Source organism: Sinocyclocheilus anshuiensis, unplaced genomic scaffold (assembly GCF_001515605.1).
Source record: "Sinocyclocheilus anshuiensis isolate Anshui unplaced genomic scaffold, SAMN03320099.WGS_v1.1 scaffold245, whole genome shotgun sequence".
Taxonomy (NCBI): Eukaryota; Metazoa; Chordata; class Actinopteri; order Cypriniformes; family Cyprinidae; genus Sinocyclocheilus; species Sinocyclocheilus anshuiensis.
The window spans coordinates 536,053-559,578 of NW_015536478.1; the positions used below are offsets into that span (position 1 = coordinate 536,053).

Below are 23,526 nucleotides of genomic sequence, written 5' to 3' on the forward strand. Positions count from 1 at the left end.
CGCGCGGCTCACAGACTTCAGCATGACGGCGGCTGTGTTCGCTTGAGTTTAGATCGCGGATCACACTGACTGGCACACACACGTGGAGAAGGAAGGACACCGTGACCTCAGCACTCTACACCGGAAGCGCTCGGAAATTAGTTAAAAGTCCTGCACGCTGTCAACAACATAAAGAAACAGTGGAGCATGTAATATATAACTGTGCAAGGTATGATGAAGAAAGAAAGGAATTAATGTCATATTTAAACAAAAAAGCTAAGGTAAATAAGGATTTGGAATATTTATTAGGATATGATTTTAATAGAGATAGAGTAGTAGGTTACAGGATATTAATAAAATACATATATACTACTGGGTTAAGTGAAAGGATTTAAATATAGAATGCGGATGCTCTATTCTATTCTGGATCTTTAGGAGACCACGGATTTAGTCTGGAGGAGCTGAACACGCAGGAGAAGGAATGGGATGGAGCATCATCATTTATCGAATCGATGGATCGAATAATTATTTAAGTAGGAGTATTCGTGTGTTTACATGTGTAAGAATAGGAAAAGCAAAAACAAGGAAGAAATTGATTATAAATAAACCATGACTGCATAAAAGCAAAAGTAGGTGGCGATATGCGCACAGGATGCAACGCGCCAAAAAACAGAAGAAGAAGAAGAACAACACCATAAACACGTGGTTCCAGTAACTGAAAGCTGCTTAATATAAACGTTGTTATATTCTGTTTGTTTGCTTGTTGGTCTTCTTGATCAGTTATGCAGCTTTGTGGAGTTTGTAGCGAACATGTTCCTAAATACAGATGTCCAGCCTGCAGAATCAGATAGTAAGTCATTTATTCATGTTCGGTAACTGCCAGTTTATACCATAAATACCTTTATCAGCTCACTTTTGCTTTTGGAAAAAAAACAATACTGATCAAATAACACATTTCTTTTCCTTCTAGTTGTTCAGTGAGTTGCTTTAAAAGACACAGAGATGATGGTAAGTATCTACTTATATATTATATTGACATTATTTTAGATTACATTTAAAATTTACAATGTGCATTTATCCAAAGCGACTTACGTTGCATTCAGTGTTTACACTTTATCATTTCATACATTCCCTGGGAATCGAACCCATCACCATGCCGTTGCTTGCGCCACGTTTTACTGTTTGTACTTAAAAAAAACACTATTGTTGTTGTTTTTTATATTAATTTATTTTGTATATATATATATATATGTATAGACTATTATAATTATAATACCTATTATTGTATTAATTTATTTTATTATTACTAATTTAAATATTATTATTGACTGTCCTGAGCACCAAGCCAAAAATCAGTCAAAAACAAACTATTGAAGTCATTATTTTTCCTTCCTCTCATAGACTCATGTCATCCAGTTAAAGAATCAGATCCAGCCTCCAGCAGCTCGACACCAGTGAACAGCGGTGAGTAAATGATCATCACTCAGGCCTGTAACACATTTAATGCTTTATAGGTGATCAAGAGAACTTTTCTCTCCTTTTGATGATGATTTTGAACAGAAAATGAAAAGTTTCAAGTGAAATGTTTGATTTCAGTGGAACAGCCGTGGACTGTCAAGGATCTTCTTGATGAAGACAGTCAGACTGACAAAGTGCCATTACAGAAACTTCAGCAGCTGGGTATGAAATGATAAACACTCTATTCACACGATCTGTAGTGCTGTTTTTGTGAGAGATGGTTACAGATGGTTTTCATTCACACAGGTGGTTCAGAGGCGTTGAAGGGTCTGTTGAGGAATCCTCATCTCCGGCGGTTAATGATGTCTGTGGACTCGGCTGAAGATAAAGCCAAAGCCATGAAAGACGCCATGCAGGAGCCGCTGTTTGTGGAGTTTGCTGATCAGTGCTTAAAAATTATTGAACCGACAGAAACGGAGAATGACGATGATGAATTCTGATTGGATGGAACTGTCACATATGGACCGATTCCTAACACAAATGCATAAAATTTGTACAAAAATGATGTAATAATGTAAAATTTGTATTACACCAATGTCTTTTGAATGCGAACAATGTAATGCAATGCAAAAATTAAAATTTGCTGACAATGTGCTCACCCTCAGGCCAATCCAAGATGTAGGTGAGTTTGTTTCTTCATCAGTTTTGGAGAAATGTAGCATTGCATCACTTGCTCAGCAATGGATGCTCTGCAGTGAATGGGTGCCGTCAGAATGAGAGTCCAAACAGCTGATAAAAACATCACAATAATCTACAAGCAATCCACTCCAGTCCATCAGTTAACATCTCTAGAAGTCAAAAGCTGTGTGTTTGTAAGAAACAAATCCATCAAGATGTTTATACTGGAATGGGAATGGACTCTCATTCTGACGGCACCCATTCACTGCAGAGCATCCATTGCTGAGCAAGTGATGCAATGCTACATTTCTCCAAATCTGATGAAGAAACAACCTCATCTACATCTTGGATGGCCTGAGGGTGAGTATATTTTTATTTTTGGGTGAACTATTGTTAGAGTCAATCTTTGGAGTAATGACAGCATTCACGCAACGGTTTGTTCTTCAGAGGTTTGAAGAGATACTGAGAAACTGGTTTTGCCATAGATGGACCCTACTGAATTTATATTTATACCTGACAAATGAACTTTTACAATAAAATTGCTCTCAAGCTTTCTAGCATTTAGTGTTCCAAATTATTTTTGTTGATAGTGTATGTTTTCTCAACATATTGCTGCTTTGTGTTGTCACAGACACAGCAGTCAGTAATTAATTACATGGATTTTATAATTAATATTCCACACTACAGAATGTGTAAAAAAAGACACCAAAAACAGAAGAAGCCTGTAATAATCTATATTGGCATTATCAAAGCTTGACAAGGTGTTTGTTAAAGTAGTACTGTGTTGTACTAGAAAACCTGTTTACAAGTCACATGTTTTGCTGATTAATGCCCTGAGATTATAAATATACAGATATATTGATTATTTTTGGTCATAAAAGAAGTTTATGCATGCAATTAAACGTTTCAAAACCAAAAAAGGAATGCCGTGTTGTGCCTGTGAGCAGTTGCTGTTTGAAAATACATTTCAGTCTAAAACAACAAAAAGTAAAAAATCTGACAAAATGATACAGTTCGGATACAAATGCAAAAAGTGTATTAATTCAGTTTGCTTTGGTAAGAGCATCAACAGCAATGCTGAAACAATGGCTTTCCCCCAGTAGTGTTTGTGCAACGAATAAAGTTAAAAAAAGATGCCAAGGAAAGTGTACAAAACTTGTAATAATATTATGAATACTATATTCTCCAGTATCTCCCTCAGTTTTCATTATAATAACTTAATAGTATCATTAATAACATCACAATGTTTTAAAGCCTGTTATCAGTTTGTAACTGATATTGACAGAAATCAAATGAGATGTTTTAAAAATACCTGATTTTGGTATATATTAGCAGCACTTTATGAATAAAAACTGAAATTTTAGCTACAATTATCACTTTCAATCTGTGCAAGAAACATTATTTAAATTATGACAGATCATGCTAGTATAAAGTAATGGTTATAAAACGCTTTAAAGTATATACTGATTGAATGCAGCAGAATTAAAAGGCACTTGTGCTTTATGCTGAAACCTGAGAGAGTAAATACAACTAAACACTGAATTGCGCTAACAATAAGGCAATAAGGCTAAATGTTTAATATCACTTAATGTAGTGTATTTGAAAGGTGCACTGATTGCATGAAAGCTTTTAACAGCATGAAATCTCAGGTTCTCTCCAGCAGGATCTGGTTGAGTCCGGTCACCACGTCTGTCTTGTGCACTGGGTGCATGTCAGCGTAGAGCAGCGGAGACCTCTGAAGATGCATCTTAATGGAGCCCTGTCAGAACAAACAGAGTTACACAGCAGTTAAAGCAATATTTCAGGTTGTTCTCAGATTAATTTGAGCATAAAAGCATGATTCACTCAAGGAAAAATCTTTATAATCTCACATCAAAATGTGTCAGGGTTATTATAGTTAACTAAAGCCATAAACATTTTTGTTCATTTTTATTTTTACACATTATTTTATACTTTTTGTACTTTATTTGACTTGTATTTGTACTGTTTTTCCTTGAAAATTAGCAGAAATAAAATACTTAAGTAAATACTTGAAGTACTAAAATAACTAAAACAAATAAATAAAAATTAATAACTTTACAGACATATTTAAAAATCTAAAAAACTAATACAAATGACAAAAACATACAATGACTAAAACTTTAACCAAAATTAAACTGAAAGCATAAGAGAAAATATAAAAAATTGAATTCAAAATATTTGTAAAAACTATAAGAGTATATCAACACTAAAATAATACAGCTCTGAGTAAACTTGATTCACAGTGTTACTGTCTACTAAAAACATTATTATTTAAAACCGTTTATAAAGTAATAAATCTAAAAAATAAAGCTAACATAAAATAGAACAAATATTACATAAAAAAAACTGAAATGAACATTAGAAATGTTACTGCGGCAATTAACTTATGTTGAAGTACTAAAACTACTAAAACAGAAATAAGCTAAATAGAAATATTAAAAAATATAAAAGCACATTACAAAATTACTACAAAAAAATTAAATACAATAGTATATAAATAATACTTTTTACAAAGTTTCATAATACATGTTCCTTGCACTTATTCACCAAGAAAAAAAACAAATCCACATTAAAATGTAATAATTTTATCTACCTCTGAGTAAACGTGATTTACACACAGTGTTATTATAGTTAACTAAATCTACAAAAAAAATGTTTACGGTAATAAAGCTAAAAATAAAGATAAAATATAATATAAATATTAGATGAAAAACAAACTTAAAACTAAGACATGTTACCTTGGCAACTAAATTAAATTAATCAGTTTAAGTTGAAGCACTAAAATTTCTAAAACTAAAATATAAATAAAAATAAGTAGAATAAAAAAAAATTACAATTATAAATGACAAAAGCACATAACAAAATTACTAAAACTTAAACTTGAAACCTGAAATTAAAATGAAAACTGAAAATATAAAAATAAATATTAATAAATACTTTAATAGTATATAAATAATACTAAAACAATGAGTGTAAGCTGTATTTCTCCTGGAATAATTCATGGTCACTCGAGATAATGAGTAAACGGTATGTTAGCAGCGTCTCTCACCCGTGGCTGAGCTCTGATAGACGCCACACCCTGGTCAAACTGGTTGGTCTTTACTTTGTATTCTCCGTGTCTGAATGGGATCTTCAGACAGGCCATCATAGACATGATCCGCTGGAAACCCGTGGCTGTCAGAGAGACGGTGATGCTGGGAGCAGAGGCCATGGCCAGACCGATGGGCCAACCTCTGACCATCACAGGCTCCTGGATGCTGGAGAGCTGCACAGAGCCTCTCTCCTTCAGCAGCTTCGGCAACACGGACGATGCTTCATTCTCCATGAAATCCTCAGCATCATCCAGCTCTGCCTCAGCTAACGCATCCATCCACGCCTATCGAGGAGGAACGCAGAAAGACAAGAAAACGGCACAAAACATGTAGAACTGAAGCTAAATCAATCAACATTTAAAGTCAGCAGGAAGTGGTGTTTATAACCCACTTTATGACACATTTCTAAAGGAAAAAGGATATATTAAAACAAACACAAAACACAAACATTTCACCATAAAGCATACCAAATAAACACAGAAACTCAAAGGTCTTTACTACAAAACAGCAAAATAAAAGTTCAGTTTGGGGACATTTTCACAAAAATATATTAATATTGTACAGTAATGACAATAATAATTCCTTTTTTTAAGGAATATCACAAAATTGCAAAACCGTGTGGCACTCAAAGCTCTTCATTACAAGTTAATATTATATACTTTAATGTACTTCTCAAAGTAATAATAATAATACAATTTATTAAAATACTTTTTAAGGAATATCACACTATTTTTCGACCATGTTTTAATTTAAACAGGAAATATCTGTTGTGCAGCACTTTGTTAGTCAAAAACTTGTTACATTTTAATTTGATTACATTTTAAAAGATTAATAAAATATAAAAAGAACTGTTATGTTTGCATTTGATTTATTTTCTTCCCTTCCAAACACCTGCCTTCATCCCTGGTATGAAACTGTCTTCACAATCCAATCAATTCCCAAAAGAGAAAATCAAGTCCTGTCCAGCATTTTATTAATAAAAATAAACATCAGCACAATGCTTACCCTCCAGCGCCTCCATTTGGTTTGGATGACTGATGCAGCTTTGTGCCATTTCTTAATCTCTCTTCTGACCAGCCAGGATCTCACACCTGTGAAAAAGATACACAGAGTTAAAAACACTATATGTGAACCTGGAGCACAAAAGCAGTCTTAAGTCACTGGGGTATATTTGTAGCAATAGCCAAAAATACATTGTATGGGTCAAAATTATAGATTTTTCTTTTATGCCAAAAACCATTAGGATATTAAGTAAAGATCATGTTCCATGAAGACATTTTGTACATTTCCTACTGTAAATATATTAAAACTTCATTTTTGATTAGTAATATGCATGCTAAGAACTTAATTTGGACAACTTTAAAGATGATTTTCTCAATATTTAGATTTTTCTGCACCCTCAGATTCCAGATTTTCAAATAGTTGTATCTCTGCCAAATATTGTCCTATCCCAACAAACCATACACAATGGAAAGCTTATTTATTCAGCTTTCAGAGGATGTATAAATCTCAATTTTGAAAAATTGATCACTGTGACTGGTTTTGTGGTCCAGGGTAACATATGATACTGTACAAATACTGGATATAGAGCCGTTTTGTCTTAAGATTTAAACTCCGACAGATGCAGATATGGAGTTTGTGATAAGCAGCATTTACTGTGAACAGAGACGCTCTGAGACACTGAAGACACGGCACACAATGAGCTGCTCACGTGTAAATGATCTGTACTATAAAATTAGTGTGGTCTGATTTGGCCTTTGGCTCTACTGATCTCAGTGAATCAGGTGTTTGGCTCAGGTAAGCTGCATCTGTTCTGTTCTGAGTTTAAGGGATAATCAGGAGGAAGTTGATCAGGTGTCAGCGTCTAGACGCACAGCAGATGTCTGCTCCTTCAGCCAGGCAGAGCTCAGAGAGAAATGCACAGTCACTGGGTCTATTCCTGAGGAATAATGTCTTCTCGCTTGTGCACTTTATCTCTTAAGCTGTCTAAAAGTGTCTACAAACACAACCAGCTTATTCCCAGCTTTAATATTTAGCAATAACTGTGAAAAGTCTAGAACAAGGTTATCTGTCATTAGGGTTGCATGATTAATTAAAATTGCAAACTGAAATTGCAATATAGCTTAATGCAATTATTAAATCGCAAAGGCAAAGTTGTAATGAGAAGCGTTTTTCAACAAAAGAGAAGCTTTGACTTTTCTTATGCGGTTTTCTGTCAAAATAAAAGTTCAATGGTTTAACGTAATGGTTAAAATGACAAACTTAAGACAGCCACAATATTATTATTGTAATTTTACTGTTGAGAACTGCATAAATAAATAAAATTCTTAAATGATTTTTTTTTTAATTTTACAGTGAAATATTACAATAGTAATATTACTTATTTTGTTTTTATTTAGTAATTTTTTTGATATTTTAATTTAGTAGTAGTAGTAGTAATAATAATAATTATTCATTTATTCATTAAATAGCCATATTGATATATAACCATTTTTTCCCCAAATTGTGCAGCCCTATTTGTTATACAACCATACTACCTGTAATCGCAAAATAAAGATGTTAAATCCTAACCTGCTTGTAAGCGGGTGGCAGCCTGTGTCCTCAGGTTACGCTGACGCGTCTGGTACCTGCGCCAGCAGCACTGGATACAGAACACCTTCTGTGAGCGCACCCTGTTCCTATGCTCCTCCAGCATCTCCAGCTGCACAACACATGATAAATTAACTACTGACATCAAGTTAAAACACATCTGACAGCTTGTGATTGCATCAGCTGAGACAGAGTAAACAGGCTGAAAGAGTTCAGTGACCTTTCAACAGCTGCCTCAGTGCAAACGGGCATTTTACAAATTGCATTACAATCATAAGTATTCAGAGTGCACGCTTTACCAGGGAGTGTGTGAGAAAGACTTTGGTCCTGCCACAGTGCACCATGTTGTTGTTGTTTGGGGCGCGTCTCTTGAAGACCACATTGAGCACATCCTCTACAGCAGATCCCAGAACAGCCTGATCACTCATCTCAGGGCCTGTGAGTGAAAGATGAGCTTTAGAAATACAGGTTTATGATACTTTTATTGTGTTTTAAGGCAAGACACTGCAAGTAAAACCAATGCATTTCATGCACTGGTCAATGTTGAGATTTTGGGGTATTTTGCTTTCATAACATGTCTTCTTTAAGACTACTGGAAAGAAAACACCCAAAATACACATTTTTAAGTGCTTTTTCAACTTTGCAATTTTATTCCTATCTAAATTCTAAAGGTTTTTACAGTATGGTTTGGTCATATATCATTTACCTGATTTATATAACAGTTTATTCTTTAAAAATAGTAATAAAAAAATATGCAAATGTATGCGTAGTTGATTAGATAATGCCTCATTTGCACATTAAACATAACATTTAAGAAAACTTGTATTACAAACAACTGTTAATACACTGTGATAAATCAATTGGGGAAGTATAATGACATTTATTAGCCGAAAACTTTACCCTGATCACCTGAAGTGTCTTGCCTTAATGCAACTGAAATCAAGCACTTTATGGTCATCTTATAGGTGCATCATGTTTAGTTAAAAGCTTGTTTTGACTCGTGGTGGGTCTAGGTATTAGAGCAGACATGTTCAGTCCTGTTCACATGAATCCACCTTCCTGTAGATTTTACTCCCAATCCTGCTCTACCACACACCTGTATTTTTCAATACCTAGCTTAGTTGGTTTAGGTGTGTTTGATTAGAGTTAGTCTCTGCAGGAAGGTAGATCTTTAGGAACGGCATTGAGCTCCCTTGGTTTATCAGAGATTTAAAACAGAATTTTATTAGTGTTCAAACAACTAATGTGCACATCTAAGAAATTCTTATCTGTATCAAATCCCACAAGCAGTGACATGAAACCACATGCAAAACAAAATTCAACCACTTGAACAAAGATCTATTCATTTCTACAAAAGACATTAGTAAGAGGGAAATAGTGAAGAGAGAAAGAAGAAAATGCAAGCAAATGCATCACTGCATGCAAAATATCCACTAAATAAGCATGCAGTAATTCACCTGTAATTCACATTATTTTAAGCACTGTGTTCATTAAAGACAGAAAGAAATGAGAGAAGGATACTGAAAGAAAAGACAGGATTCAGTTATTAAACAGGAGAACAGAAAAAACACAGTACTTTGTATGCACATCATGTTCTACGTACTGTTCGCTCGGTTCATTTGTGCAGTTAGTCTGGCGTTTGCAATCAGCCCGTATCTTTGGAAGAAACTGCCATATGGGATCCTGTACAAATAATACAAAAATAATTTAGTTTTGATTCTGAAAGGAATTCTGCAATAACATCTCTAAACTTGAGGTGATATGAAATAGACCAAATTCTGAAACGTAGTCCCGCTTCTTTTGAATTAAATTATTTGCTGTAAAATTGAGTGTATTATTTGTTAAATGTAGAGATTGAGATGTGCTTGTAGTGTTACCTGATGGGAAATCCTGCTGCACTGATGTTTATGGTTTCTACTATCCCACAGGCCTCAAGCTGAGCGATAACCTGAACGCAAACCAAAACGAGACTCACTAACCAAGCCGTGAACTATAAATCTGCAACTCTCAAGGGAATCCCAAGTGAAATCTGACAGAAATGCATCTGTTTTTCATACCTCTTCCTTTTTGAAGGTGAGCGGTCTGCAGTCGGGGTTGGGTTTGATGCAGCGCGTGTAGTGCGGCGTGGTGCTGTGCAAAATCTTCATCAGGCTTTCAAGAGAGTTCTGCATATTCACAGAAAGACAAACAAATTATTATATTAAACACAGATGCAGGTCAGTCTAAAAACAATGCAGTATCTGTATCAGTCTTCTTTAAAACTTCACCTTTGACCTGTTTGTACAATCAAAAATATAAAACGTACTGGGACAACAAAATTACAGCGGGTAAAATAAGTATTGAACACGTCACCACCATTTTTCTCAGTAAATATATTTTTAAAGGTGCCGTTGACTTGAAATGTTCACCAGATGTCGGTAACAACCCAAGTAATCCATACATACAAAGAAATCAAAACAAATAAGTTCAGAAATTAAGTTGTGTGTAATGAAATGGAATGACACAGGGAAAAAGTATTGAACACATGAAGAGAGGGAGGTGCAAAAAGGCATGGAAAGCCAAGACACCAGCTGAAATCTATCAGTAATTAGAAAGCAACCCTGCCCCTACTCAGTGGAAATTAATATTAGCTGGTTCAGTCCCAACACCTACAGTACCAGGATGATGAAGATGAAACAAGGGTGGATATTTCAGCAAGACGATGATCCCAAACACAGCCAAGGAAACTCTCAACTGGTTTCAGAGAAAGAAAATAAAGCTGCTAGAATGGCCCAGCCAATCAGCCAATGACTTGAATCCAATAGAAAATAAGAACTAAAGATCAGAGTTCATAGAAGAGGCCCACAGAAACTTCAAGATTTGAAGACTCTGTGGAAGAATGGGCCAAAATCACACCTGAGCAATGCATGCGACTATTTTCTCCATACAGGAGGCGTCTTGAGGCTGCCATTACCATTAAAGGCTTTTGTACAAAGTATTAAATAGATTTCAGTAGTTCAATACTTTTTCCCTGTGTCATTCCATTTTATTTCTGAACTTATTTGTTTTGTTTTCTTTGTATGTATGGATTACTTGGGTTGTTACTGACATCTGGTGAAAATTTCATGTCAACAGCACCTTTAGAAATATATTTACTGGGAAAAATGGTGACGTGTTCAATACTTATTTTACCCGCTGTATGTCTAATCATCTTATAATGTGAATCATAATGATTAAGAGCTAAAACACAATCATTTAAAACAACAGAAAGAAATCTTTCAATAAACAAAATGTAATACACTAACAGCTTAATTTTTTCTCTTAAAAATCTGTACCTTAAATTTGGAGACAACAGTGACCACTTTACTGTGTCCTCTAGACCCCTCGCTCTCACGGTCACCGTCAGCAAAGAGACTGTGCAGCAATGAATCCTGGGACTTCTGCAGGAGACTGATGATCTCAGGGGGAACCGGGTCCTACAGAACAAATGGACATTCAGGCACTTTATAAACTTCATTAATCCCAAAGGAAGAAATTTCAGCATAGACAAGCCACTTAGATTATGTATGCAACTACTTATATAGTTTGCACCTTGTTCTTCTCCATCATGCCCTCAATCTGGTAACTGACTTTGTCTGCATAGTGGGCCACAGTAAAATGGGGCTCTTTGCTGAGTTTGTCCCAGCTGATGCTGGCATTATCTGAGAGCTCCTTCTGCAGACGCACACGAAACTGCTTCGCATCCGATGCTCTGTTCAGACGACACTCCTGGACGACAGACAGACAGTGGCCAAAGAATCAGAAATACAGAAAGAGAAAGACAGAATGAAGAGAAAGAAAGAATAAACTCATTAGTGCTACTAAAAAAGCTCTTTCACTATGCAAGATAAAGCTATAAATAAAGGCAGGCACTACATTTGTGATGCAAATATGCATCACATCTTTTTCTGATTTCCCTCTCTGAGATAAGAAGTGCAAGCTGACCTCATTGAGCAGGGAGAAAATGCTGGAAGGACTGCCTTCAATCAGGTCCAGGCAGCCCTGGTTGTCTTGGTACCGTATGAAGGACCACTGCAGCCCCTCAGTCACATACTCCTCCTGCTGGGCCTTCAGGTAATGAGCCACAAAGTGCTGCTGCAGCTTCTCGTTAGCATAATTAATGCACAACTGCTCCAGATTGTTCAGGAGGAAGCATTCAAAACCATACACATCCAGCAGGCCTGTAGAAGACAGCAGCCAAGGATTAAAAGTGTTTTAGAAGTATTTTCATTCCATTCAGAAAAAATATATTTGATTTGACAATTCTGACTAGTAAGTAATATATTTAGCAATATATTAAAATTAAATTAGTGAATAATTAGAATTTGTACCAATGAAGTTGCACCACGTGGGATTGTCTGCACACATACTGTTGTTTATGAAAGTGACTAACCAGTCAAACAGCCTGTAAATGAAAAAAAAAAAATCAAGACTTGAAATTTGTTCATTAAAACAAATTATACTATTATACTATTTGCTTCAGCACTCTACAGCACTTGCTTTATTTAGTTTCATTATATATGAAATGCAACATAGAGAGTGTGTTTTTGTTTGTAAGCGTCTTCATAAAATGTCAAACCTAGTTCATACGACTCACTGTGCATAAATGACTTTAGCCAGACAGTCTCTGCGGACGCCGCACTCCGACTGAGTGCAAGGTTTGAGGACGCTCTGTTTGCCAGCGCGCAGAGTTCTCACGGTCAGACACGACTGCAGCTCGTCTAACGGCACCTGCAGCAGGTCAGCGGTTTTCTGCAGGAAACCTGCACACAGCATAGAGAGAGAGAACAGTGATCAACACAAACTACTAATGTCAACATATATTTTTTTAAGTAATACTTTTATTCAGCAAGGATGCATTAAATTGAAAAAGAGACAGTAAAGACATTTATAATGTTACAATAGATTTCTATTTCAAACAAATGCTGCTCTTTTGAATTTTCTATTCATCAAAGAATCCTGAAAAATAAAATGTATCATGGTTTCCACAAAAATATGGAAGAGCACAACTGTTTTCAACATTGATAATAATTAGAAATGTTTCTTGAACAGCAAATCAACATATTAGAATGATTTCTGAAGGATCATGTGACACTGAAGACTGGAGTAATGATGCTGAAAATTCACAGCAATAAATAACATTTTACAATATATTCACATTTCACAGTTAAATTGTAATAATATTTCACAATATTATGGTTTTTACTGATCAGATAAATTCAGCCTTGTAGAGCAGAAGATACTTCTTTCAAAAATATTAGAAATTGTTACCGACACCAACATTTTGACCAGTAGTGTTTAGAGCAAAGTGCCACAGTGAATTGCTGGTGAGAGGAGGAATGTAATAGGGACACGTCACAGCCCAGAAATAAACTTGTATCATCCATAAAAGTACTTTGCCTCATCATGTCTGGAATATGCATCTTGCCTAATTCACTGTCATAACTTAGCTTTTTATATAAACAATACAGCAGAAACACATCACACCTTTTGAGTGTCCATCAAGATCACATGGCTGAGCCTCTTCTGATGCAGGACTGAAGTCCACATTCCCCAGCTGCAGAAGACCTGCAAGGATCTTTGCAAAAGGACAACAATCATGTCATTTTACAAACTACAGTATAATATTTTTTTTCCCAAAAATTCTTCCATTAACAAAGTAGTTTACACTTAAGTTTCTTGTCTACTGTGCAGTCTTATTTTGGTGCATGACTCCACATAACTTACATCAAAAACTACATGATGATTCACATTCATAAATCAAAAGGTTAATTTATGTATAGGTGAGTGAAGTAATTTAGTGTCTCTACCCACTATTTATATAAATACGGTCTTTATAACATGATTACGGTCATTTAACAAGTTCAATTAATTAGTCCAAACAACTGAGTGTATTCAGTATCTAAAAACATAACAATCAAACACCAACCAACATGGATACCATTCACCTCCAATCATCATTGAGGTTTTGATATAATTTTACCATTATCACTTACCCTAAAAATCTGTCCGTTTCCCCTCATCAATGCCAAGGTTGATCATGGCTTCCACCATCTCTTGCAAACAGTCTTCTGCTCAGACACAAACAAACAGAATGCAAAATGTCCACCAACCAACATGGATACCATTCATCTCCAATCATCATTGAGGTTTTGATATAATTTTACCATTATCACTTACCCTAAAAATCTGTGTCCGTTTCCCCTCATCAATGCCAAGGTTGATCATGGCTTCCACCATCTCTTGCAAACAGTCTTCTGCTCAGACACAAACAAACAGAATGCAAAATGTCAATATCACAGTGCCTCCTCAAATTCCTCATAAAAGTGACTTTCATGCTTCAAAATACAAATTCTTGAAGTACAATCCTTGCCTTCTAAGGTTTTCTCAGCATGTGGCAACCAAGCAAAGTCTTGCTCCAAAGGCAGCATCCATTCCAGTCTCTGTTTCTCTGTGGCTCCTTTCATCATCTTCAAATAAAACCAATAATAAACAACCAACATACACACCAACATAGAATTACCGTATTACTGGAAATAATCAAATAAAATATATAAGCCCATTTCCACCGCAGGAACTTTCCCCGGGAACTAGCGATTTTGGGGCGGTACTGGTGTGTTTCCACCGCAGCAACGAGGATCTAAATAAAGTTCCAGGTAAAAATTTGCCCCTCAGAAAGCCCCTGCTCCACTTACACCTCGCGGTAGTACTTTTTCAAAGGTCAGGAAATTTTGGGGGTGGGACTTGGGCGCTGAACATGCTGATTGGTTGAGTTCATGCAGCATTGTATTTCAACCACCATTTATTCGTATAATTTTCAAAATATTACTGTTATTGAATCAGAATGAGCTTTATTGCCAGGTACAAAGGTGCATCCACCTACTTGACTTGCGCTCTGTCTCAACTTTCAGCTCGCGCATGCGCTGTTGTACGCGGACCGTCCGCGCGGTCTCAAAAAATTGCCTGCACGTGGACGGGGTGCGCGGCTGTCATGCGCTGTTGTACGCGGACCGTCCAGGCGGTCTCAAAAAATTGCCTGCACCCGGACGATGACGAAAATGACCTAATGCTGACAGTGCGCGGACGCGGAAGTATACTTTTAGACAGAACTGTTAACGACAACAGCGAACAAGAGGGAGAATGTGAGCACTGTGTGCTCAGGTGCTGCTGCTCTCGGCGTCGTCAAAATAAAAGTCCGATGGCGATATATCGGTCAACCCCTAGTCTCATGAATCTACTATTTGTTCCAGGTCATATCGTTTTGGCTGAGCACAAAGTTATGTTTCATAACTTTATATACTTATATAAATGTAAATATATTTATATATTTGTAACTTTATTAAAATGAAAATGAAAAGAGGCAATTCTGTTTGATTTAATTTTTTTTTTTCATTGTAATGTATGTACGTTCCCTGAACTACATTTCTGCGGCTATTAATAGACCATGTTTAAATGAAAACGAAAAGAGACAGTGGTGTTTGACATCATATTTCGTCTTATTGTAAATACAGTGAGGAAAACTGCAGTAGCCAAGGCGAGCTGACTGACGTTATCAAGTGCATTGCTGTTCCATTTGCAGAATTACTGGACTTGCGTTGTCCCGTCCCCGGGAGTTCACACTCCCAAGTCGAACTTGCGAAGTCCAAACTACCAAGGACACAAGTCCGAAATTTGCGTACTTGGTATTGAGAAACGGCCCTGGACTGGGAGGAGCAGTCGCGTGCAGTCCTACGTCACCAGACTATTTGTCTAATTTTCACTGTACTTTAGGCCACGATGGAAACACAGACAGCAACAGGTCTGGGGAAAATTTTTCCAGGTAATTTCAGGTGGAAAAGTGGCTTATGACAGTATATACTTTGGTAGTATTTTTATTCCTGGTTAATTCTATGAATGCAGTCTCTTAATTTACCAGGTAGAATATGTGAAAATTTCTCTCATTTGGTGCTTGGAAAGCCACTCTGGTCTTCTCCAAAAGATACGTCTGCACTGATGCCCCAACCAGCAGTTGAGAGCTGCATTAAAAAAAAATCACATACCTTTACACCAATCACAAGATTCTCCAAGTTCATTTCCATGTGTGAAACAAAGTGAAAGCAAAACTGACCCGTTGAGCTGAAGCTGAATGTATTTTCCAAAGCGACTGCTGTTGCTATTGCGTAAAGTGCAGGCATTCCCTGGGGAAGAAGGAAAAGGAAAATAAAGGCTTTTAGAAAGCATGTAATGAAGATATCACAGATCTTCAGAGAGGAAATGAGACTGAAACATCAACTGATCCCTGTATTTCTCACCAAACGCCTCCATGACTGGGTTAGAGTCCAGTACTCGTCTTTCTATCTTCTCTACGGTGTCCTGGCACTTCTGAGAAGAGGTGGCTACAGTGGCATAATACTTCATCAGACAGCGTGACGTCCATGTCTGAGGAGATATTTAATAAAGGAGATGTGGTCTAAATCATGTTGAGATTTGACTGTTTTCAGATCAGTCCTAAACTTAGTACTGTATGTATTTGAAATATTGAGCTTGACCGTTCATTTAAAAACTGTAAATAATGAGAAATCATAATTTCCTTTATTTTTAGAGACTTTACTGAAACATATAGCAAAAAAGGCTTTCTAAACTTCTAAAGTTAAAAACTAGCAGTGGGTTTATTTTGAACAGGTGTGTTTTGGTAACTGTAATCTGATCTGAACAGTTTGAGCAGCACATTTCAGCTGGGAATGTTTTATGAATCTGTCACAATGTGATGCAGATTTACAAAGTGACTGGCACTTAAGAATAGAGCAACTCAGAGTAAAGCACTGAGATGTTTACATAGAGCTAGGCCTGTTTTTGGACCCCTTTAATATAATATCATGCCGCAGCTGTAAAACATAAGCATTGGAAAACATGATCTACGAAATTACACCAAACAAACATCACTTACCTTCCCAGCTCCACTTTCTCCAGAGACGACCAGCGATTGGTTCATGGGCTCCACCTGGCCCTGCACGTTCCTATAAGCCTCTTCTGCTACGATGAAGATGTGTGGCTTAAACTCCTGTGTACAAAAAGATGCTGTAACATTGCTTTCTGTATAACAGTGCTTTCTGTAATTCAGGTTGAGATGGCAAATGCTTCAGTGCATATAATCAAAGTTTAAGGCAAGTCATGTCACTCGGCGGCCATCTTTGAAACGCCTCTCGGGCATGCAAGTGCCGTTCGATAGAGCAGCCATATTGAGCGTTGCATTTTTCCCCATTCAAAACTATACGAGTGACACGTCTTGTGTATTCTATAGTCTTTGATATAATATAACCTGCCTTTACCTGTTTCAAAAAATGTCCTTAAATGTTTAGTCAATATCTAGAGGGGCCACAGTTTATTTTTATCTAACTTCCTGATTTGCAATTTTTTCATTAACATTCTTTGATGTCAAAATAAACATGCAGTGCAAAGTATTGTCAAAAGTTCAAACCTCATAAATAATAAAATAATAGCTTACATTTTACTTTAATTATTGTGCAAGTTAATGATAAGGTGACAACAACATGTAACAAAAAACACAGATTGTTTGGTGCTGTATTAAATATAAAGTTAAAGACTGACTCATTAACTTTACATTTAATACCACTGAACCTGCAGCTTACTGAACAGACCAGGTGTGCAAACATTGTTTTGACACTGTCCTCTGCTATGCTAAAAGACAAATGGATTGACTAAACATCGTCCTGTCATCTGTTATGCAATAAAAGCATTTGAAAGGGAGGTACAGATCTCTTGTTTCAAAAGACAACATTTAAAACCCAAACAACTAGGGGTGGGTGGTATGACCAAAACCTTCATCTCATGGTTGAGTAATTTTATATCATAATGGTAGATAATTACAACATAGTTGTTTTTGCTTCATTCAACAAATTTTACTAGGGCTGGGCGATTTGGCAAAAAAATTAAAATCTAAATTTTTTTCAGAACATTTGACCGATTCTCAAATTTTTTTACGATTTTTAACTAGTCAACTTAAAAATGTAACTACAACATGATTCAAGTAACTTTTTCTTTATTAACCCTCTAGTTAAAGAAAATTCTATTCCAAGTGCACCACACATGAAGTTGTCAACATGATGTAAATGTTAAACAAATCACTTGTTAAATATCTTTGCAGAAACGATGCATGAACTACAACTAGCCTGCATATTGTACAAACTTGTCTTATACATATTAGGTGTTCAGAAATAATACGAGGAAAATGCTTTAAAAAAAATCTCAAGTCAAGGTAATTCAAATTCAAAATGACTTAAGGTATAACACAAGTAGACTATTATTAACTATAAATGTTCTGTAAAAACAACAGCAGCTTTCAGCCTGTCACCATGATGCAAACATGAAATATCAGACATACAGTAGTAGTTAGTTTTTTTTATTCGATTGCGCTGCTTTTCGATTGTTTTTTCTATGTAAACATGGACGTGTTTGACTGTTGCGCTCGCGTCTCTTGCAGCGTCTCATTCATGAAACGGCAGTCTAAAAACGCAGCGCTCAAATGAACATAAGTTCACTCCCATCTTCTTGCATTTTTTTTTCCTATTCCACTGCCCACGTCGCATCTTTATCATCACAAAAGCGTATTCTGTGTGAATGGCGCCTCGTGATATGAGCGGGTACACTTCACATGTAAGCGGTTGGATCATTCTTTTCTAATTCTAACGTTTGGTAATATTTCTATTCGCGATTCCTCGATTTCTAAAAAATAAAATCGTGGCAAAACATTAAATTCGAATTAATCGATAAAATCGCCCAGCCCTATTGAACCAAAAAATATTTCATTTATTACTTACATAGTCAATCAATAATGCCTGTTTTTGATACATCTGATGATAATCCAGTAAACTAAATACTTCAGGTTGGTTTAGTCACTTTTTGGTGACTAAATTTTATAGCAAAACCAAACCAGTTGACATATTTCTACCAATGCACGGAATGAGGAATCAGACCACTAATATGACCATAAAAACCTCATTGTATTTAAGGCATATTTATGGCTTCCACACTAAAGCATTTGTAACTTCCATATTTTTACGTTGGAGATGTACTGACAGACTTGAGCGTGTTTACCTGAGGTTGAGGAGCGGAGTGATATTCCCTCATCACATCCAGAGAGTACAGGTGAGGAATGGGCTGGAAGGGGTTGAGGGCGACCAGCGTGCAGCCAGCATGCGTGTAGAAAACCTTTGCGCTGTACCTAGCCTGCAGACATTTCAGCACTGCCAAACACAAAACACCACAGCTGTAATTCAACACTGACTCACAATAGGACATTTAGGACGGTTATGGAAGCTTGTTTCTGCCACAGAATAAAAATATAATAACGACTCACAATTCTGACTTTTTTCCTTGCAATTCTGAGTTTCTTGTGATTCTGAGTAAAAAATTCTGAATTGCAAGATGTTAACTCGCAAATGTGAAAATAAAGTCAAAATTGTAAGATAAAAAGTCGCAATTACATTTTGATGTGATGTGATATGACTATCAATATTATGAATCAGAATTCAAGCTCCAATCTAGAATTTCACAGGCTAGAACTAAAATCAGACGAGAATATTGTAATGTGGAAGAATATCCTATCATCTGAATTGGGGAAGAAAAAAATCTTGACATTATTCACTTGCAATTAACATCATAAGGCCAATGAAGAAAAATGACCAATATTTACAGACATATATCCCAAGCGCTTTTGCACAATGTACCTGTAGAAGGCGTAACCGGGTTGACTTTAGTGAGATCATCGTACGTGTGAAGTTCAGCTTCATTGATAAGGAAGTCTCTGATGTCCCCTTCCAGTGAATCATTGAGAGATTTCCTGAGGTCCTGGGTTCTGTCTTTCAGTCCATGTACCTGCATGATGCAATTAATAAAGAATAGGCTCCATTTACTATACAGATGCAGCAATCCAATTTAGAAATGTTTCATAAGTACAAGCCCTGATGCCAATTCAACCACATCTTGACATTTCAATAGCAAACTTGATCTTCAGAAAATGTCAACAATTTTTCATTTTCTTTAAGAGTCCTCCATTCATAATATTCTTGTCTGAATCGGGAGAGAAATATACACACTTGCACGGATCTGAGAGGACAACAGGGGGTGGACTTTTCCACTGGAGGATGCATAATTATGGGTTATGGACTTCATGTTTTGGCCAGAATTGATGGTTTGAAGTTAAAAACATCTTAATGGATTTGTTTCTTACAAACATGTAGGCCTAGCTCTTTACTTTACAAGATGTTAACCGATGGACTGGAGTGGTGTGGATTATTGTGATATTTTTATCAGCTGTTTGGACTCTCATTCTGACGGCACCCATTCGCTGCAGAGGATCCATTGGTGAGCAAGTGATGGAATGCTATATTTCTCCAAATCTGATGAAGAAACAAACTCATCTACATATTGGATGGCCTAAGGGTGAATACATTTTCAGGAAATTTTCATTTTGTGGTGAACTATGATGAACACATCCTTTCAGAGCCATGTATGCAACTGTATATTACACAATGCACAATACCATAGTTAAGCTTGCTTTATGTCAGATGTGTTTATGCATGACATCAAAGGAAAGAGCTTTTTACATTTATCAAGCCACTACATATGCTTGTCATATTTCCAACACCTTTGGTTGACAACTTGAGATTTGACTAATTGCTTGTACTATTCCTCATTTGAAAGACAAAGCAAATGCTGAGCAACAATAGAGTAAGAACATTTTCCAAATATAACACGCCTGGACTTCATCACAAAAATGTCAGGAATAATCAGAGATGCGTAATTACACATCCTTCCTCTGACGCTGCTGTGAATCCATATGCTCTGATGAGAGCATGTGCTGAGAAGGGTCAGGACATGCTGAAGACAAGCTAATAATACACACTGTCTGCTGGACAGGCCTGCTCCTAATCCAATAACAAGCACAGGCAAACGACAACAAGACTGGGAATCTGAACTGACTGGAGAGCATCTTAAAAACAAATAGTGGTAAGAGACTTTGGTTAGTACAGAGATCACACAGATCAGTTAAACACAAAACATTTGTAACGAGACTAGGCCTGTCACAATAACAACTTTTTGTTGTGTGATATATTGCCCCAGAAATAATTGCGATAAGCGATATTATTGTCATTTTAAAGACCATTTTATGCCACTGAATATATAATCATAATGTAACAGCATAATAATGCAAGAAGGCCTACACACTTCCAAATGACAACAAACTTTTAATTTTTAAGAATATTTAGATCATAGAAATTAAGTATAAAAATATTAGATAACTTAAAAAACTTGAATAAATAGTAAATAAACATTTTCTAACAAAAAGTGCAAAGTAACAAGTAGAAAAAAAGAAAAATTCACAAAGAACTTCTATGGAGATTTTTCCATCTACAGATTTTTCCTGACCTTTTTTTCTCAGTAAATTAAGGGTGCACACTATTGCTGAAAAACACAATCACTACTTAGCAGTCAGATGTCCGTATGCACAAAGGCACAGATCCCTAAACAAGGCCATATCTGCAGATGAAACTTTTTTTTGTAGAAGCATTTTTTTATTTGAACTAGCACCTCATGACTACACGTTATGTACGAGAAGCTGCAAAAGACACAGGCGCAAGTGGAATGTACAAAACATGGTGACATACATTTTTAAGTAACTATAATGGGCGATATATTGCGTCCCCAAAAATGATTGAGGTCATGTACATATATTGCACGATAAATCGATATATTGATTATTGCGACAGGCCTAAACGAGACAATTACAGATTCCCATAGAATTGATCCTATTTAATCCGTCAGGAACTTTCCGTTCCAACACTTGAGTCAATGCATGAATCATAATGACCCAGAACAAAACAGATGATGACTGTATCTGCGCCAGGGGCTGCAGGCATGAGAAACACTGCATGGCACAACAAACCAACTGCATTATTCACACTTAACAGTAAACCAAATTTAATAACTGAGGGTGACCTTTGATGCTGCAACTAAATAAATGTATCAAACCATATGAACACAGACAATATAAAATATAGTGCTAAAACACACCTCTTCATTTACTCCAAAACAAGTTGCAGGTTCCCTTTGGAATGACGTCATATAACTTTGTTATGCCAAAAAAAGGCGCGTCTGAAATGTTCAGGTTTTGCGCATGCTCAGATTAGGCTGACCTGCGGAATAATCTGAGTATGTTCTTCAGATTAACTGCACCGCTGCTTAATCCCACAATGACAACACGAGCCACGTCAATGAACATGCAAATGAGGGAACACCGGAAAAACAAGACAGTTCAAATGAGTGATTAGAAATAATCACTGTAAATCACTTTATTAACAGTTATTGTTCAGCTCAATAGAAAATTAGTCCCTAGTCATCTAAGTAATACCCATTTAGGGTGGCATTAAAGGGATAGTTCACCCAAAAATTTAAATTTGGTGTTTATCTGCTTTATTTGACCTCAACCATAACTTCAGAGCGAGCAGGCTCAGAAGTTGGGAATACGTGGAAAGTCACCACTCCAGAATGAGTTTGTGAATAAGTCGGTTTGAACAATCCGGATAAGTGCAAGTAAGTACCATTTTGATTAGCCGTTGTACCTTGTACCTATAACAATGAGTGACGTATACGCGCGAGAGATCACTTCCGGCGCTTGCGTAAACTACGCCAGAGCGCGTACACACCTCACGCACCGGATGCCGTGCGCGTGCCCAAAGACAGTTGGACATAGTGGTGTATTAGAGGTAAAATATTACATAAATACTATTCGGTTTCTCGCACAAACCGATCGTTTCGTGTCTTAGGACATCAATGTGTCGTCACGAGCCGCAGGGTTTAATTTGGATTTGTCTGTGCATGTTTTTTTTAACTCTCATAGATTTTGTTACCATTGCCATGCATTATACGACTGACAGGCTGCAACGGCTGGAGTTAAAAATCTCCGTTTGTGTTCTACTGAAGAAACAAAGTCACCTACATCTTGGATGCCCTGGGGGTAAGCAGATAAACACCAAATTTAAATTTTTGGGTGAACTATCCCTTTAATCAAGCATGTTACTTCCCTTAAAAATAAAATATTTATTACCGGAATAAATAGGGAGCAATTCGAGAATATAATTCTGAACGTTTAGTATATGTATTTCTTGTCACAAAAATATAGGGCCTACGTTAAACTGTTTTGGGGCATGTAACTGTTAAATTAACTGTTAGCATTGTAATACCACGGTGTTCTTTACAGAACCTATGGAACATAAACCACCATTATACAGTATTTTTGTAACGGGCTGCTTTCAGATAAACATGTTAATTTGTCAGTTTAACTTGTTTTTGTAGATAATACAATTTAAATCTAAAACTTTGATATGCATAAAGAAAAAGTGAGGTAAAAAGTGTTAAATGAGCAGTAAATAATACAATTTGTGTACCTTTTCCTTCTGGCGGTTTGGTCTTCCAGCTTTTTCCAAACTCCTGAATGTCCCCTCAGAACTGTTAACGGTCGAAACGTCTTTATTTCTGAATAAAAGCTTCTGTTTGACATTCGCCATGAGTGTAAACGTTAGGAAGACACGTTTCGCTGTATTTACGGTGTTATATCGCTGCCATTAGATTGATATTTTATGAGTTATGTTTTGTTTCTTCAGCCAGGACAAATCTCCCACCACAGCAGCAG

The 23,526-nt window shown here is 36.4% G+C and overlaps 3 protein-coding genes across 6 annotated transcripts in view; 1 reads left to right on the top strand and 2 right to left on the bottom strand.

Annotated features, from left to right (window-relative positions):
* LOC107664384 (complement component 1 Q subcomponent-binding protein, mitochondrial-like) overlaps positions 1–116 on the bottom strand; it is a 4,458-nt gene extending 4,342 nt beyond the window's left edge. Inside the window, exon 1 of the mRNA XM_016454975.1 lies at positions 2–116. Within this exon, the coding sequence (XP_016310461.1) occupies positions 2–24 (23 nt within the window). The 5' untranslated portion in view covers positions 25–116. The remainder of the gene's footprint in view (position 1) is intronic.
* A 36-nt stretch (positions 117–152) lies between these two features.
* Positions 153–2,122, top strand: LOC107664556 (zinc finger HIT domain-containing protein 3-like). 3 transcript variants are annotated; one of them, XM_016455338.1, is made up of 6 exons: positions 153–208; positions 760–829; positions 950–987; positions 1,381–1,443; positions 1,576–1,659; positions 1,744–2,122. In XM_016455338.1, the coding sequence occupies exons 2-6, from the start codon at positions 762–764 to the stop codon at positions 1,935–1,937; spliced, it is 447 nt and encodes a 148-aa protein (XP_016310824.1). In that variant the 5' UTR covers positions 153–208; positions 760–761; the 3' UTR covers positions 1,938–2,122. The 3 variants fall into 3 exon arrangements, with proteins under 3 accessions (XP_016310824.1, XP_016310746.1, XP_016310676.1); XM_016455260.1 differs by having other exon boundaries at positions 182–260; XM_016455190.1 differs by lacking the exon at positions 153–208 and having other exon boundaries at positions 623–829.
* Positions 2,123–2,449: 327 nt separating this feature from the next.
* Positions 2,450–23,509, bottom strand: LOC107664759 (unconventional myosin-XIX-like). 2 transcript variants are annotated; one of them, XM_016455448.1, is made up of 23 exons: positions 23,282–23,509; positions 19,562–19,709; positions 18,930–19,078; positions 16,762–16,875; positions 16,127–16,253; positions 15,943–16,012; positions 15,748–15,850; positions 14,209–14,305; positions 14,016–14,092; positions 13,323–13,413; positions 12,433–12,598; positions 12,167–12,240; positions 11,781–12,016; positions 11,388–11,564; positions 11,132–11,272; positions 9,875–9,982; positions 9,695–9,765; positions 9,421–9,500; positions 8,117–8,253; positions 7,800–7,929; positions 6,234–6,319; positions 5,186–5,512; positions 2,450–3,874 (listed from the first exon to the last, which is right to left on the bottom strand). In XM_016455448.1, exons 1-23 carry the CDS (start codon positions 23,399–23,401, stop codon positions 3,761–3,763), a joined length of 2,943 nt encoding a protein of 980 aa, XP_016310934.1. In that variant the 5' UTR covers positions 23,402–23,509; the 3' UTR covers positions 2,450–3,760. The 2 variants fall into 2 exon arrangements, with proteins under 2 accessions (XP_016310934.1, XP_016311004.1); XM_016455518.1 differs by lacking the exons at positions 18,930–19,078; positions 19,562–19,709; positions 23,282–23,509 and having other exon boundaries at positions 16,762–16,798; positions 16,836–16,854.
* Positions 23,510–23,526: the final 17 nt, after the last annotated feature.